The 16,560-nt window shown below is 37.1% G+C and overlaps 1 protein-coding gene across 1 annotated transcript; it reads right to left on the bottom strand.

The window, feature by feature from the left end:
* Positions 1-14,142: 14,142 nt before the first annotated feature.
* Or10j5 (olfactory receptor family 10 subfamily J member 5) lies at positions 14,143-15,206 on the bottom strand. The gene has a single exon (XM_048448854.3). The coding sequence runs from the start codon at positions 15,176-15,178 to the stop codon at positions 14,210-14,212; it is 969 nt and encodes a 322-aa protein (XP_048304811.3). The 5' UTR covers positions 15,179-15,206; the 3' UTR covers positions 14,143-14,209.
* Positions 15,207-16,560: the final 1,354 nt, after the last annotated feature.

Genomic DNA, 16,560 nt, shown 5'->3' on the forward strand with positions numbered 1-16,560 from the left:
CCTAGGATCCTCCATGTGTGCCCCTCTTAGGGTTCTCCTTTTTACCTAGCTTTTCTGGGATTGTGGATTGTAGCTTAATTATCCTTTGTTTTATATCTATTATTCTCTTATGAGTAAATGCTTACCATGTTTGTCGTTCTGAGTCTGGGTTACGTCATTCAGGATAATTTTTTCTAGTTCCTTCCATTTGCCTGAAAATTTCATGGTGGCACTGTTTTTACCAGTGAGTAATATTCAATTGTGTAAATGTACCACATTTTCTTTATCCATTCTTTGGTTGATGACATCTAGGTTTGTTTTCAGGTTCTGGTAATTACAAATAATGTTACTATGAACACAGTTCAGCAAATATCTTTGTGGTATAATTGTGCATCCTTTGAATATATGCCCAAGAGTGGTAGTGCTGGATCTTAAGGTAGATTGATATCCAATTTTCTGAGAAACTGTCATACCGATTTCCAAATTGTCTGAACAAGTTTGCCACTGGCAATGGAGGACTGTTCTTCTTACTCTTGGATAGGCAGAACTAACAGTAAAAATTATAATCTTACCAAAAACAATCTGCAGATTCAATGCAATCCCCATCAAAATCCCAACACAATTCTTTATAGACCTCAGAAAAACAATACTCAACTTCATATGAAAAAAAACCCAGGATAGTCAAAACAATCCTGTACAATAAAGTAACTTCCAGAGGTATCACTATCACTGACTTCAAGCCCTGCTATAAAGCTACAGTAATTAAAACAGCTTAGTATTGGCATAAGAACAGATACATGGATCAATGAAATCAAATTGAACACCCTGATACTCAAACACACACCTAGGAATACCTGATTTTTGACACAGAAGCCAAAATTGTACAATGGAAGAAAGAAAGCATCCTCAACAAATGGTGCTGGCATAACCGGATGTTAACATGTAGGAGAATGCAAATAGATCCAAGTCTATCCCCAAGCACAAAACAATTCTAACTGAATCAAAGACCTCAAGATAAATTCAGTTCATTGAACCTAAAGGAAGAGAAAGTGGGAAGTCTCCTTGAACACATTGGCAAAGGAAACCACTTTTTAAATATAACTCCAGTAGCACAGACCCTGATAGCAACAATAAATAAATGGGACCTCCTCGAACTGAGAAGCTTCTGTAAAGCAAAGCAATGGTCAATAAGACAAAATGGCATCCTACAGAATAGGAAAAGATCTATACTAACCCCACATCTGACAGAAGGCAGATCTCCAATATATATAAAGAATCCATGAAACTAGACACCAAAACACCAAATAATCCAACTAAAAAAAATCTGTAGATCTAAACAGAGAATCCTCAACAGAAGAAGCTCAAATGGTCGAAAGACATTTAAGGAATTGCTCAACATCCTTAGCTGTCAGGGAAATCCAAATCAAAATAACTCTGAGATACCATCTTACACCTATCAGTCTGGCTAGGATCAAAAACACTGATGACAGCTCATGCTGGAGAGGATGTGGAGTAAAGGGAACACTCCTCCAGTGGGCTTTTTATTGGTATCCTGTGTTGTCTTGGAAAGACACAATTTCCCCAGGGAAATACAAATCAAAATAACTCTGAGATACCATCTTATACCTATCAGTCTGGCTAGGATCAAAAACACTGATGACAGCTCATGCTGTAGAGAATGTGGAGTAAAGGGAATACTCCTCCAGTGGGCTTTTTATTGATATCCTGTGTTGTCTTGGAAAGACACAATTCCCCTGTTTTAGGGAGCTTCCATTTAAATTTCAGTTGTGTGTGTATATCTTTTAGGAAGCTTCTACAGTAGTTTCCATGTGACTTTTTCAAAGATCTTTAGTGTTAGTCAGTGCTCCACCTACTTCTTTTTCTACCCTGCACTCCATCCCCCATCCCATTTATCATTTCCTGTTCCATTAATCCTTTTCCTTCTTTGTAACATCTACTTCCTATCCCCTTTTTCTTAAAATCTTCCATGGTCTCCTTACCAGCTTCCTGCCTTCTGTGGGTATTCCAATCCAAACATTATCTACACAGTGGTAAGTTAACACCATGTCTCAGCAAATGTTACAGGTTCTTGAAATTAATTTATGTTCTTTTGAAAAAGTGTTCTGTCTGTGGGAGTTGTGCAAATTCCTTTCCTGTCTTTACTTTTTCTCTCTACTTCTTACATATATTGGAGAAAGCTACTGAGATCGTCAACATTAATATATTTCTCTATCTTCATTTTATATTTCAGGATCTGTTATTAGAAGTGTTCAGCTTTAGAATGTTATCTTTCTGATATGGAGTGTCTCCTTCATCACTGTGAAATATCCCCTATGTCTGACTTAACTAAAGGAAAATATTCCTTTAGTTAACTATAACAATCTGATATTGATGTATTCTCTACAGTATTCTTGAAAATAGTATTAGCATGATATATAATATTCTGTCTTACATTTAAGCTATGTTTTTCATACATTTAAAGTATGCTTCATATAAGAAGGTGTATAATAGTCTTGTTTCATTCAGACAATATCACTATTTTAACTAGATGTAACATAATTATTAGTACAGTTGTGCCTAATCTATCATTTTGCTATTCAGTTGTATTACCCACCTTTTCTTTGTTCCATTTTTTCTCTTTTCCTGTCTTACTTGGATTAATTATGTTTTAAGATTCTATCTCACAGCCAACATTGGCTTATTAGCTGTACTTCTTTGTTCTACTTTTAAGTGGTTGCTCAGGGGTTTATAATACTCATTCTTAATGTGTCATAGCATACCTTTAGAAAGCATTATAGCACCTCACATGCAGCATCAGATTACAACAATGGAGGTCCAATCCCCATTCCTATTCATATTGTCACTCTTCTCCTACACTTCATTCTGCATGACTTAAATTCCAATACACCTTTTCTAAAGATAATTTAAAATGATTTTTCATTTATTAATATTTTGTGTTTGAGAGAGAAAAAGATCTGTGTGTGTGACTAAACATTCTATAGCATATGTGTGAACATAAAATAACAACATCGTGAAGTCAGCTCACTTTTTTCACAGTTTTAAAAAACTAATGTATTTATATTTTGTATGTATGGGCATTTTGTATGCATTTGTATCTATATACTAATATGTGCAGTGTCCACAGAGGTCAGGAGAAGCCATAAGGTCCTTTGAGATGGGAGTTACCAATCACTGTGAGCTGCCATATGGGTGCTGGAAATCAAACCCAAGTCCTCTAGAAGGGCAGCAGTGTTCTTAACCACTGATCCATCTCTCCAGCCCCCACTTCTTCTATCTTTGTATGAGCTCTACAGATTGAAACCATGTTCTCAGGCTTGCACTGCTTGGATTGCAAGTGCCTTTACTTGTTGAGCCATCCTGGTGGCCCTTTAAAAATATTTTAAAGTGTATTTGAGATTAACTTAGACATTCATAATTTCTGACTTTCTTCACTCCAATGTATATAATCTCATTTCAGTGTGGTATTTCTTTTCTCCCATTTGAAGGACTTTTAATATTTATTGTAGTACAGGTATGTAGGCAATAAATTTTCAGTCTGGGTTTAAAATCATAAATGAGTCATATTCTTCTGCATATAGAATCTAAGCGTGCAGACGTTATTACTTAGTACTTTAAAAATACTCTGTCATTGCTTCTGTTTGTCACTGCCTTCAACAGGAGGTCTAACTGGTTTTAATAAATCTATGAAAACTGTTAGGGTTTAGTTTCTGTTGCTGTGACAGTTACCTTGACCAGAAGCAACTTTGGGAGAAAATGGGTTTGGCTTACAATTCCAGGTCACAGCCCATCACTGAGAGAAGTGAAGGCAGCAACTCAAGGCGGGAATGTGAAGGCAAATATTGTGTAACACTTTTCTCTACAGTTGGAGTATTCCATCTTACAGAGAAGCTCATTAAGCGTGAAGGTAAATGACTCAAAATTGCTTCAGGAAATCCCTGAAACTGACCAAATCCACAGGGCCCTCCCCTGAGAGTAAGCAAGGAAAACTCAGAGTCTCTCTCTGGCTAACTGAATGAAGCTGCAAAGAAGACTCATGAGATCGGCCCAGCTGTCTGGAAGAACGAGAAACCAACCAAGCATGTGAAAGATGTTTAGAGCAGGTGAGTCTGTTGATAAGGACATTCCTCAGTCTGTTGAGATGTCTGCCAGCTATGCAGTGTTCCATTGATTACCATCTTTGGGATCTATCACCCATGCTCTGGTGGGCTTTTCTTTTTCTTTTTTTTTTCTTGGAGTCTTTTCTGCTCCTAAAAGTAACCCGTCATCCATATTTCTGTAAGGAACCCCAACAAAACATATTGGTTCATCAAGTTGGACTTTGGTGGTATCCATACTTTGGTCTGCCATGGTGTCCCTGTCTGGTGTGAGTAGGGATATGTGTTGCGTCACTCAGAAAAGTCTGTCATATAACAACAGGTCTGCTTGCTACACAGCACATTAACCCAAAACAGAGAACTAACAGCAAAACAAAAGTATAGGAGAAACTATTGAGCAGGAGGATGCTGGCTGGCTGGCTCATAACTAGCTACCTTTCTTATACAGTTTAGGACCACCTGCCTAGGTATTGGTGCTGCCCATAGAGGACTGATCCTTCCTATATTAGTTAATAACCATGAAAACCCTCCAGACATGCTCACCAAAAAATTTTCTCTAGGTAGTTCCTCAGTTGAGATGATGTTCCTGGATAAGCATAAGGTTTGTCAATTGACTGTTAAAACTAATCAGAACGTGAGCAACTTATGTTTTTCTTCTGGAAGCTTTTAAGACATTTTTTTCTTTTTGCTGTTGGCTTTCTCAATATCATTTTGATATTCCCTTGTATGATTTGGGGTGTAGGAATATAGGAGTGAAACTGTGTTCTCTTGCTTGTGTTTCACTGAACTTCATCTTGGGGTGCTACAGTTTGGGTATCACTGGAGGGTCTCCTAGAGGGTTCATAGGCAGGAAATTTAGTTCTCCAAGGTGGAGGATGACAGCTAAAGGGACAACGTTTAAGAAGTGAGACCTAGCAGAAGGTAATTAGATGACAGAGTACCAACCTTAGAAGGAATTAGTGAAAATCTCATGCATCTGAATTAGTTCCCACAAGAATGAGTTTTTATTAAAAATGAAAAAGACAGTTCCTCAGTCTCCCACAACTGGTTTCACAAGTAATTTCACTCTTCCTCACATTTTCTCCCATAATTCCAAGCACCATGCTGTGATGTCATCTGCCATGACGTCTTCACCAAAACCAAACAGATATTGCCCCCATACACTTTGACCTCTAGAACTTTGAGTTAAATGAAACTCTTTTGTTTAAAACCTACCTAGTTTCAAGTACTTTTTGCTTCAATAACAATAAACAGACTGATATAATAAGCATATAATTTATATAATATTTTAAATTATGACTTCTAATACTGAAATATTATGACTGTAATTGACTCCTCTTATTCTCTTTCACTGAGATTATTGAGATCATGTTGCTTGATTTTTTTTCCATTAGTAGTCCAGTTTATTGTCTCAGGTATTTGAGTGCTTGTTCTTTGTTTTGTTTTATTTTTCCAGGCAGGGACTTACATGTAGCCAAGGATGACTTTGAACTTCTAATTGCCTTGCTTCTTCCTCCCTACTCCTTGGATTACACATGTGCACACCACACTCAATGTAAGTAGAATCCAGGCCTTCATGTCTGCTAAGCAATCACTCTACCAATGGAGCTATATCCTCAGCTCCTACGTATGGTTTTCAATAGCTTATTTCCATTTCCTCCTTTTGGGGTAATTTCTATTATGTCTTGAAGGTCGGTGAGCTTTCCATCTGCAGCTTTCTAGCCTGCTGTTAATCTGATCCAGTAAATTTCCCAGTGCAAATGTCTAAATAGTTTTATATTTGGTTCCTTCATATATCCCCTTTATCTTCTCATCCCATCCCTGACTTCTTTTAATCTGTATACATATTTGAAATAGTGTAATTATTTTAACATCCTTGACCGCTAACTCTGTCATCTCTTATCTCTTCTATTTTGAATAATGTTTCTCTTGACGCTCATGTTCATTCTTAACATTTTTTTTTTTGCTTTTCCTTTTAGTGACTACTAGAGATGTTTTATTTCACGTGTGAATGGCTTAGGTTTTTATACATCTTAAAAAGGAAAGAATTAGCTTTGTTCTAGTATAAATGTGAGGCAATTGTGGGTCCCACTGGCCCTTGTACTTTCTTCTTAAATTGAATATGGTGTATCACTAGACTTGATTTTAGGATTGAAGTCACTACACCCACAAAGTACGATCTTCCTGATATGTCAGTTAGATGTTTGTGGTGTTCAGTTCACCTTCTCTATTCTTCAACCAAATTCACATTGGAGAATTCCTATCTGACTTTACATTTCCTTGTAATTGTTCTCTGGCAGCTTTAGATCATCTTCCCTGCTGTATACATGCTTCTGCATTCTGTGAAAAAACAGGGAGGGAAATGCTTCTGGTTTTTTTTTTTTTTACAGCTCTTATTTTGTGCAGTTTCCTTTACCCCTGCCATGTACTTTGCTTTATAGCTTGCACAAATTTCACTGCCTATTGTCCAAAATCTGATAAGAGTTGATTCATATATTTTCTCATTAAAAATCTGTTTTGAAAGGAGGAAGTAATAGCGCTGCTTCCTTGACCGAGAGTAATAATGCATAATTGACTTTCTTGACGTTACACCTTTTTTTGGATATTACCATTTGATTATGCTTCAGACTCAAATTTCTTTTCATCACTTACTCTGGGGGGGGAATGAAGCTGTGATTTCCACCAGTGGTGTGTGTCATCACTGAGCATTACAAAGACACTGCATGAGAAAGGGGCTTCCCTTCCTAGTCGCAGAGTGATCTGCAGGTTTTCTAGCATGAACTGGCATCTTTGGCAGCAGGTTCCTACAGTGTTAGCAGCTTCAGTAGCACTCCAGAGAATATAGCAGTAAATAAGCACCTTTCTCAGATCTCTTCCTGTAGCAGACTGTCTCCAGAACATACCTTATCCCAAATAGCTTTCTGGCAAAGTGCCAAGGGCAGGTTTCCACCAAGTTCTTTTATAGTAACAAATTTCCATTTTTCTGCCATATAATGAATGCACTGAGGCATTTTATCAATGCTTCTGGTTGTTGGTCTACCTCCTAGGGATCAGGACTCACCTTGAATATCCTTCTAGCTACTGGGTATATATGTCCTCATTGCATGAGGAGGAACTAGAAAAATAACCACAGAATGGGTCCTTGAATCAGTTAGCAAAGAATATATCATACCTTAAGTGATGCCTATTTATTATCTGACATAAGTCAAGTCAGCAGGGTATTGCAGCTCCCCAGTTGGTTTCAAGACTTAAAGTAATTCATGAACTCTAAGACTCTGTAGCAAACGGAAGGCCAAGTGTCCTTGAGGGAGTATTCAACTTCACTGATTCAAGCACACGCTTGTAAATCTTCTCCTAAGTTCCCACAAAGGATCTAAGGCTATCTACCATGATTTCTGCATCTCTGCCCTAGAGAAGCCAGCTTCTTGCTTCTTGCTGCTGCTCCATGGATTAACATATGTCTTCATAGCTCCGAAAAGTCCTGTTTGGTGTTAAGATTTCATTGCTTCTTGCTAGACAAAGCCTCTCACAACGTATCTACCTGCATTATAAAGCTTATGATAGCATGCTATAATGTGTTATAGTGTTGTGTTTTCAAACAGCTGATATATTAAAATGTATCTTTCCGTATTTACTTATGTAGTTATCACTTCTAGACATCTTCATTTCTCTCTGTAAATCTAAAGTTTGAATCTGGTGTCATTTTTTTTCAGTCTGAGAAACTTTTTTTTTACTGTTTCTAGTAAAGCATATGTTTTCTCTCTTTTCCGTCCTCTGAAAGTGTACTTACTTTGCTTTCTTTGTTGGTGATATTATTTGCTGAATACAAATGTATAGTCTAGCTCAAATAATCATTCAGTTGCTTTCTGTGTTTCATTATTTATCATTAGTTAAATTACTCTCATTTCATGATATATAATGCACCATTTAAGTCTTTGTAAGTCTTAAGGTTCTTCATCTTTGGTTTTAAATTTTATTTTTCTCATTTATTAATTGTGAGTGCTGGGGTGCGTGTGTGTGTGAAACATTAATTTGATATTGTTTTTATTTTTCTTGCATAGGATTCACTGAGACTCTTAGATTTAAATTTATGTTTTTAACTAGCTTGAGTAAACTTTAAACCAATAAATCTTTGAATGTTTTTATGGCAATTCTATCCTTTCTCCTTAAGAGTCTGAGTGTATGGGTGTTAGATTTTTTTATCCTTGTTGCCCAAATCACTAAAACTTCTCCTTTTTTCATCCATTTTTTCTGTTCTTCAGATTCATTATTTTTATTTATATTCAAGTTTCTTGACTCTAGTCTACAATGTTACCAAGTGGTTAAGTAGATTAGTAAATTTTTCATTTCACATAATTTAATTTTCAAGTCTAGATTTCTTGACTGAAATTCTATGACTCACTGTATGCAGATATTCCTATATGCTCTTGAATCTATATATGTTTAATGTTTTAATGTTCCTGAATGCTAACATACATAATATAAAGTTTCTTCTATACAGATGGCTTCCTCTTTCCTGTATGTCACAATTTTTTGTTTGTTCTCATAATGAGCATTTTCTAATTAAATACTAAAATTTGGCTATAAATGGTAGTGTTTCTAGATTTATTGCCCTAATGCACTTGTGTTATTAGTAGGTTCGATTTGAGGACTTCTGGGTTTAGCACAGTGCTTGCATTGGGCAAATCATTCACTTTAACTTTCTCCCACCAATATATGCAGAAACAAAATTTTCTAACAATTACATCATTTCATTCTCTCTTCTAGTTCTAGACTTTCTGTGTGCAGCGCTAATGACCCTGTATTAAAATGAGTTGCAAGCAGATTGCTAGCCACTCAAAGCAGCACACTAATATTATTTATTTATGTATCCTTAATACCTAGCTTAGTGCCTGACACTTAACCTAAGGATACTTGTTATACTTATGAAAATAACAAGTGAAATAATTAAAAGTCAGAATCCATTTAATAGTAAGTCATAGTTCATACAATATTGCAAAATATATGGGCCATTTATTTAAGCAAGGACTCTGATACAAACTCAGTTCAATTTCAACTAAATATATCAAGTGCCCATAATAAATACTCAACCATGATTATAATAGACTTTGTTACAAAGACAAGAAAGGAACAACATTTCAGAAAGAAAGAATCAATATTGATTGAAGTGAAGCTTAACATGTGAAAAGTAAAGTTTATATATTAATCATAGTTTGTTCTCTGATTAGAATTATTGAATTATGAACGTGCATAGATAGATAGATAGATAGATAGATAGATAGATAGATAGATAGATAGATAATATGAAGAATGGGGTATATGATAGACCAATCTGTAACTAAGACTCACTTCTGTTTTAGACTTACTCTTACCTCTAATGGCATGTGTTATCTTGGGAAACTTTAAACAACTATTGCCAGGTGTGGATTTAGCAGACCAAAAATTGAAACATAGCAGGAATGTTTATATTACCTTACAGAAGTGCTATGGGGATCAAATAAATTCATGAACTACAGAGAGCTGTAGAAATAGTAGAGGTGATATTCATAGTAAACCTTCACGTCTGTGACCAACACCTGACAGTCAGTTTAAAGGAGGAAGAATATACTTTGGCACCACTTTCTGGTGTGCCATCAGTTAGCTATCCCATTTGTGGAAGGTAGTGAGGCACGACATGGTGACAGGGAAGACACAGAAGAGCAAAGTTGGTCATCTCATGGTGGCCAGTGAGAAGGGGTTGGGCATGACAAGATACAGCCCCCAAGGGGGTGCCTCAGTGACACCGTTCTTCCTGCTGGGTTCAACATCATAGAGTTTCTATAATCTTCCCAAACGGCAGCATTAGCTGGAAAACAAGGCTTCAGTACATGAAACTTTTGAAGGGACACTTCATATCCTAACTGTTAAATGAGAGCATGCAAATAAATCACACCTTCCAACAATTCCCTTAATATCTAAACTCTCACGCAAATGACCTAACATACACATTCTCTCACACAGCACCAGTAACAAAGCTGATATGACTTTTACGCATTTTAAATAAGTCATTTTTGAAGCAAAGCTCTGCATGTGCCCACTGACTATATGTCTTTTACTAATTTTATCTTTCCTGCCCCCTTCTTTCCTCCCTCTTGTACCAAGAAATCTGTACTCATCAATATGTTTTGTTCCTCTTATTGTCAGGTGTGCCGAAGTCATTTTCTCCTCTAATGTTTCAGAGAATGTAAAACACACCAAGCAAAACTTTTCTCTGGAGAAGCTGCAAAATCAATGCTGCGAAGATCATAGCAGAGAAATTTTGAGATCTGTGATAATCTTTTTATAACTTTTTTCCTAACAGACACATTTTTGTAATATCTCAACCCTTGATTTTATATCACAGGCTAAAGAGTACTTGCTTGTAAGTTTGTCAAGGCTATTTTCCTGATTAGGGTTCAAAAATATTGATCAAATGTTAGTCTCAGTTCCCTCAAAATAATGATTCTTTTTCTGGTTTTAAGGAATTCATTGTTGTAAATATGTGAGCACGTGATAAATAAGGTAAACAATTCTACAGCAGGGAAAAGCAATTTTAAGTGTGTTTCCATGGTTGGTACCTCTATTCTGTTCACTTTTTCTAGCTAACTTTATATGAGAGAAGTCTAAAAGATGGACAGGAAGATGATAGGACTTACCTACTCACATGGCGATCCTTGCACACAATCTTTAACTTCCTGAAGATGTATTAAGCACCTGCTTTTACTCTGCTAATAGTCAGCATGACGGTGGATCAACAGACAGGAATGAAGCCCCTGACTTCCTAATACTTCAGACTTTTTCAGGTTGGTGTGCCACTGTTTAAATACATCATATCTCTTGATCACCCTTCGTCATCCCTCAACACATCAGTTGACTCAACGCCACACAAAGTTAGTGAAATAATACTACTTTGTGAATTCTTTTATGGCTTCCTAAATAAATTTGTCCATTTTGCTCTTCTATTTTTAAGAATACCCTTGACCCAAACAATAATGCCTTACACAGGCCTTTTGCAGGGTTTTGTTGTTGTTTTTGTACTTCTTGTCATTTTGCCTGACTTCCCCCATTGAACTAAGAATAACATGAAAAATGGTTCCTGCATTACTCATTATTGTAGTCCCAGAACCAGATAATTACTTGGCACATAGTGCTTGAGAAATGTACATAGAGTATATAAATAACATTATAGGCATTTTCTGATGAACAAAAGACTTGAACAAAAATGGTACTAAATGAATAGAGATATTTGTAATGCACAAGGGTAGAAAAATAAGATAAAGGAACATGAGTATGCCAAGATATTGGGGGGATGATTATTAGAAAAAAACAATGAAGACATGAAAATAGCCCACACATTAGCAAGCAATACAGGTATTGTGGATAAATTATAGGAGCCAGAACCAAATGACTCATTGTCCATGACTCATCCAGCTGGGAGTTTCTGGGGCTGCTTAGGCTTGCCCACTCATTTGCTGCACTCCAGCTGTCTCCAGTACTGAGTCTGAAAGTATGTAAAGCATGTAGAACCCCAGTGGGTTGTTCACTTATTGGTAAGTGTTGAACAGGGTAGGAGGGGTGCCAAACACTTAAGGAATGGGGATAAGAATTGATCACCCCTCAATAAAGATTGTGTTTACTCCTGATCCCAAGACATCTCCCATCTTAGCCAAAAAAAAAATAATGTGATAACCATGTGAGCAAAGTATGTGAATCAAAGGATGCATCCTGAGAATAGCAAAAGGAGATATGGAACCAAATGGTCTCTAAAAAAGAAAATTCAATTCTTTTGCCCAAGGAAATCTCTACCATGTCTTTCAAAATATAATGGAGCTCCCAACTGGGTAAGACTACCAGTAACTTTTCCTCCGACAGACTATATAGGACCTTCCATTAGTATGAAAGCTAACCAACAGGCAGGAAGCTTCTGGGTCAGTACCTACTTGATTGCTCCATGTCCTGTGACCAATGTGTATGCTGTTTTTCATAAAAGGGTCTTACCACCAAGGTCTAATGGACAACCAAAAGTAATGGCTACAGCTTGTTTTGGTAGCCTTTGGACCTCATCAGAGAAGTTTCTTTGTGCAGTGTATAATGATTAATGCAGAAACTACCAACAGATCTAAGTGTAAAAAAAATGAGTGTCTAGGGATTGCTCATCCAACAAATGGGATATCTAATCACACACCCTTTACAAGGCTCAGGGACCATCACAGAAGAGCAGGTGGGAAGACTGTAAGAACCAGAGGTTATGGAGGATTGGAGCAAAACAGTGTCCTCATGAACTCATAGTAGCGATGTTTTCTTGCAAGAAAATATTGCAAGTCAACATTCTTGCATGAAGTGGGAAGAGGTCCGTGAGCTGACGTCCCTAACTGAGTATCTATGGACTATTGGTGGCTTTTGGTAGAGAGAGAACCAATTTTCTTAAAGGCAGATTAGCAACACTCCATCTGTTGCCCACCCCCATGTAGAATTATATGGACAAATTATATAGCAAGTCAACATTCTTGCATGAAGTGGGAAGAGGTCCATGCGCTGACGTCCCTAACTGAGGATCTATTATAATTGATGGGTCATTAAATAAAAACAAAAGATAGATGAAAAGTTAGGGGTATAGGGAGTTGGGGTGGAACTTTGAAAAATTTGGAGTAAATGGGATCAAAGTGCACTGTATTACATTCTCATAGAATTAGTAAAAAAATATTTTAGATTAATATAGCAGATAAACACATCCATATTTACACAGAAAATTTAGTGAATTGTTGAAGAGAGCTCAAAAACATTCTGATACTCCAAGCATACCAAAGTAATTATGAAACTCAGGTGAGATTCCTAAGAGGCCATCAGAAAGTTTTAATCAATAACTCTGACATCAGATATTATGCCATTGTACTGGCATGGCTTGACACAGATGACATAGAGGACCCTCTACATCCAGCCTGGACGTTCTCATGTAGCTATCTAGAGAACAAAGAAAGCCACAGACCACCTATGAGATGCTCAGCCCAATTTCTGTGAGTCAGAATAGAAAATAAGGACTAGGAATTGATTTGGGTATATAGTAACCATGGGTGTCACAAAGTTGGTAAAAATGTAGTTGCTTTCACATCTATGTCTCTTGAAAATGTTTCTAGCTCTTTTCTGAGTAGACATAAACAAATTCAAGTGGGAATATCTACAACACAAATATTCCCCAAGTTCTCCCTATTGAGAATTAAAAATAATATACTATGATCCTAGTAATTTTAATATAAATACCTGGAGAAATATGAAGCTTGCACAGTGTGCTTCAAGAATGAAATTTAATAGCGTTTAACTTGAACTCTAGAATCAGAACAACCTGTATCTAAGAAAGCAATTTCAGTTTCATTTCAGCTGTTATGCAAAAACTAAAAACAAACATTTCTATAGGTTGAAAAGAGTCATTATGAAAAGTATAAGAATAAAAATGTAGCTACAGAGAAGCTTCCTCAGGATGTTTTCTTTACTGCATAGTCTGTGAAAATAAGGTGTTTTTGCTTTGATCATACAGGAAAATAGAAATAGACATAGAAATTGATAATATTTAAGCTGTTAGTATAACTAAATAATGAAATATGGACTCTTTTTTGCAAAGACCTTTACCTCTCAGTCAATACAGATCAAGCAAACCCTTTCTAAAATGGCTACATTGTTAACTCACCTGAATGAAGGCCTTCTCTCTTGAGCATGAAAGAGGAAATGAAAGCTGTTGGCCCTGCAGTTCACTATCCTTAGACCCCTTTCTGCCAAGGTACACTTGTCTCTTCTCTACATCCACACCAGACAGAGAGGTCTTGACTGCTTGAGAGTCTATGAGAAGTAGAAACCAAAAGAGGTTTCCAAACCAAAGCTAGCCAGAACTTAAACAAATGAGCTTAATCCAACAGAAGATGATTCTTGGACCTGAGATCCAAACATTGGAGCCAAAATTCTGTTTTCTGACACAATAAAATAAAGGCATTTCTACTCTCTGACATTATATCTATAAACACTGTATTTGATGAGCAGAGGGATCGTGGCTTATTGGTGAATAGACATACTGGGCTGAAGATTTCCTCACAGAAATTTCAAATCTGTTAAGAAGTGTTTCTGCCCACAGCTCTGCATAGAGCATCCTTGACCTCTTTGTTCCTGAGGCTGTAGACAACAGGGTTCAGCAGGGGAGTGATGATGGTGTATGTCACAGAGAGAAGAAGATCTTTTTCTACTGAACTTTCTGACTTGGGTTTGAGATAGGCAATAGAGGCACAGCCATAATGAACAATGACCACAGTGAGATGAGAGGCACAGGTGGCAAAGGCTTTCTTCTGGCCTTCAGCTGAGGCAATTTTAAGGATGGAAGAGATGATGAGGACATAGGAGATAAATATCAGCCCTATAGGCACAAGAATCACAAATGAACTTACACCATAATTGATGATCTCATTGAGAGTGGTATCAACACAAGAAAGTTTCATTACTGGATATATGTCACAGAAAAAGTGTTCCACCACTGTGCCACAGAAGGGCAAACTGAACATGGCTGGCACATGGAGAACTGCCATAACCAAACCAGTGCCCAAAGATCCACAAACCAACCAGGCACACATTCCTTTGCTCATGACGACCATGTATCTCAGGGGATCGCAAATGGCCACATAACGGTCATAACCCATGGCTGTTAGCAGAAAGCAGTTGTTCGTGGCCAAGGTGACAAAAAAGAACATTTGGGTTGCACAACCTGCCAAGGATATGGGAAGATTGTGGAAAATCAGGCTGGAGAGCATTCTTGGGACAATGACTAGCGTGTACACAGTCTCTGAGCTTGCCAACATGCTGAGGAAAAAGTACATGGGAGTGTGGAGGTGATGGTCCATGAGCGTGATCATCATGATGATGACATTGCCAGTCAGAGTTAAAATATAGATGCTTAGGAAAACCACAAAGAGGGTTATTTGATGCCTTCCAAAGCTAGAGAATCCCAAGAAGATGAATTCTGTCACTTCAGTGAAGTTCTTTCTCTGCATTCTGCTGTAGTAGTGTCTAAAAGCAATAAGAAGGGTCATCAAAGGGAAACTTTCATAAGCAATTGAACTTAAAGTAAGGAATAATGATAGCTGGACTGAGAGAGTGAACCTACTTGCCTCTTCTGTGACCATCAAGTTCACGTCTAGAGTATTTGTCCTTGAAGTAAGAAATGTTTGCGTGCCTCTTTGACTTTTATGAGTATAAACATTATCAAGAAGAATTGCGAGTACATGCTCACTTCACAAAATATAGTGATGTTAGGAAATGAAAGGGGGAGGACAGAGATAGTCATGTTCTGTTTCCCATTTCAACACTCTTAAATAAAAGAATTAACACCAGTAAAGGACATACCAAGAAAATGATAGAGATGGATGTTTATAGACAAAATCAGTCCGCAGTATGAAGCATTTGAGGAAGATGACTTTGAAGAAAATGATTGCTAGGTTCAGTGACAAAGCCACCAAGACCCTTTTCACACAATGTTACAGCTGAATTCTGAGTGTAAAGGTTCGATTTTATCAAGAAAATATATGCCAGATCTATCATACTCTCAAAGAGGAACAACTACAAAATGGCTTCTACAACATTGAGTCCATTAAAATTGACCTTCCAAAGCTCAACCAAAGAAGTCTTTATTTGCTGAATGCAGTAGTCTTTGGGGAAAAGTCAAGAAAATACCTGTGGTTAATAAAAAAAAAATACTTTCCACTGTAATCACAAAATATATTTAAGACAATGTGAGGTATAGAGAAAAGAACATAAACTCCATAGTTGAGAGGGAAAGAGTGGGTTAAATATTTGGAGCTGAGCTGATGCCTATTTTGAAAATCACCAAACAGACAATTAGATATAATTATGAGATTCAGAGAATACTAACCTCTTGTTAAAAAGAGAGAGTATGTGGGATGGAGATTTGGTTGCTTGTCATGCATGAGGACTTGGATTCAATCTCCAAAACTGTGTGGAGCAGTCATGATGGCATACATGGAGGCAGAGGCATAAGGGTAGGAAGTTTATGATCGTCCTCAGCTATACTATGAGCTCAAGGCCAACAGCCTGGAATGAGAGGGGCAGAAACAGACAGACAGAGACAGAGAAATAGAGATAGATAGACAGAAGGGGAGAGAGAAGATATAACCTGTAGAGCAGGTATAAACCGTGGCTATTTCATTATTGCTCTTCCATTTCCAGAGCTGCTGAATAGACTTCCTTTCTCACAATCTCTAATTCTTTGCCTGTTGATGTCACATGTTCGGTGCTTATGAAACCATTTGTTCAGATGTCACTGGAGAATGTTCCATTGCTAAAGAAGTCAGATTTTGTTTTTCTTTCTTTCCTTGTCCTTTGGTTTGACACATATGATCCTGCCTCGTGAAAACACTCTCTAGCCTTGGTTTCCATGACACCATACTATGTTTCT

Source organism: Myodes glareolus, chromosome 5 (assembly GCF_982192425.1).
Source record: "Myodes glareolus chromosome 5, mMyoGla1.1, whole genome shotgun sequence".
Lineage (NCBI taxonomy): Eukaryota > Metazoa > Chordata > Mammalia > Rodentia > Cricetidae > Myodes > Myodes glareolus.

What these genes read in the sequence shown, in the direction of transcription:
- Or10j5 (XM_048448854.3), bottom strand. Translation starts at nt 15,178, where the DNA reads ATGACCCTTCTTATTGCTTTTAGACACTACTACAGCAGAATGCAGAGA.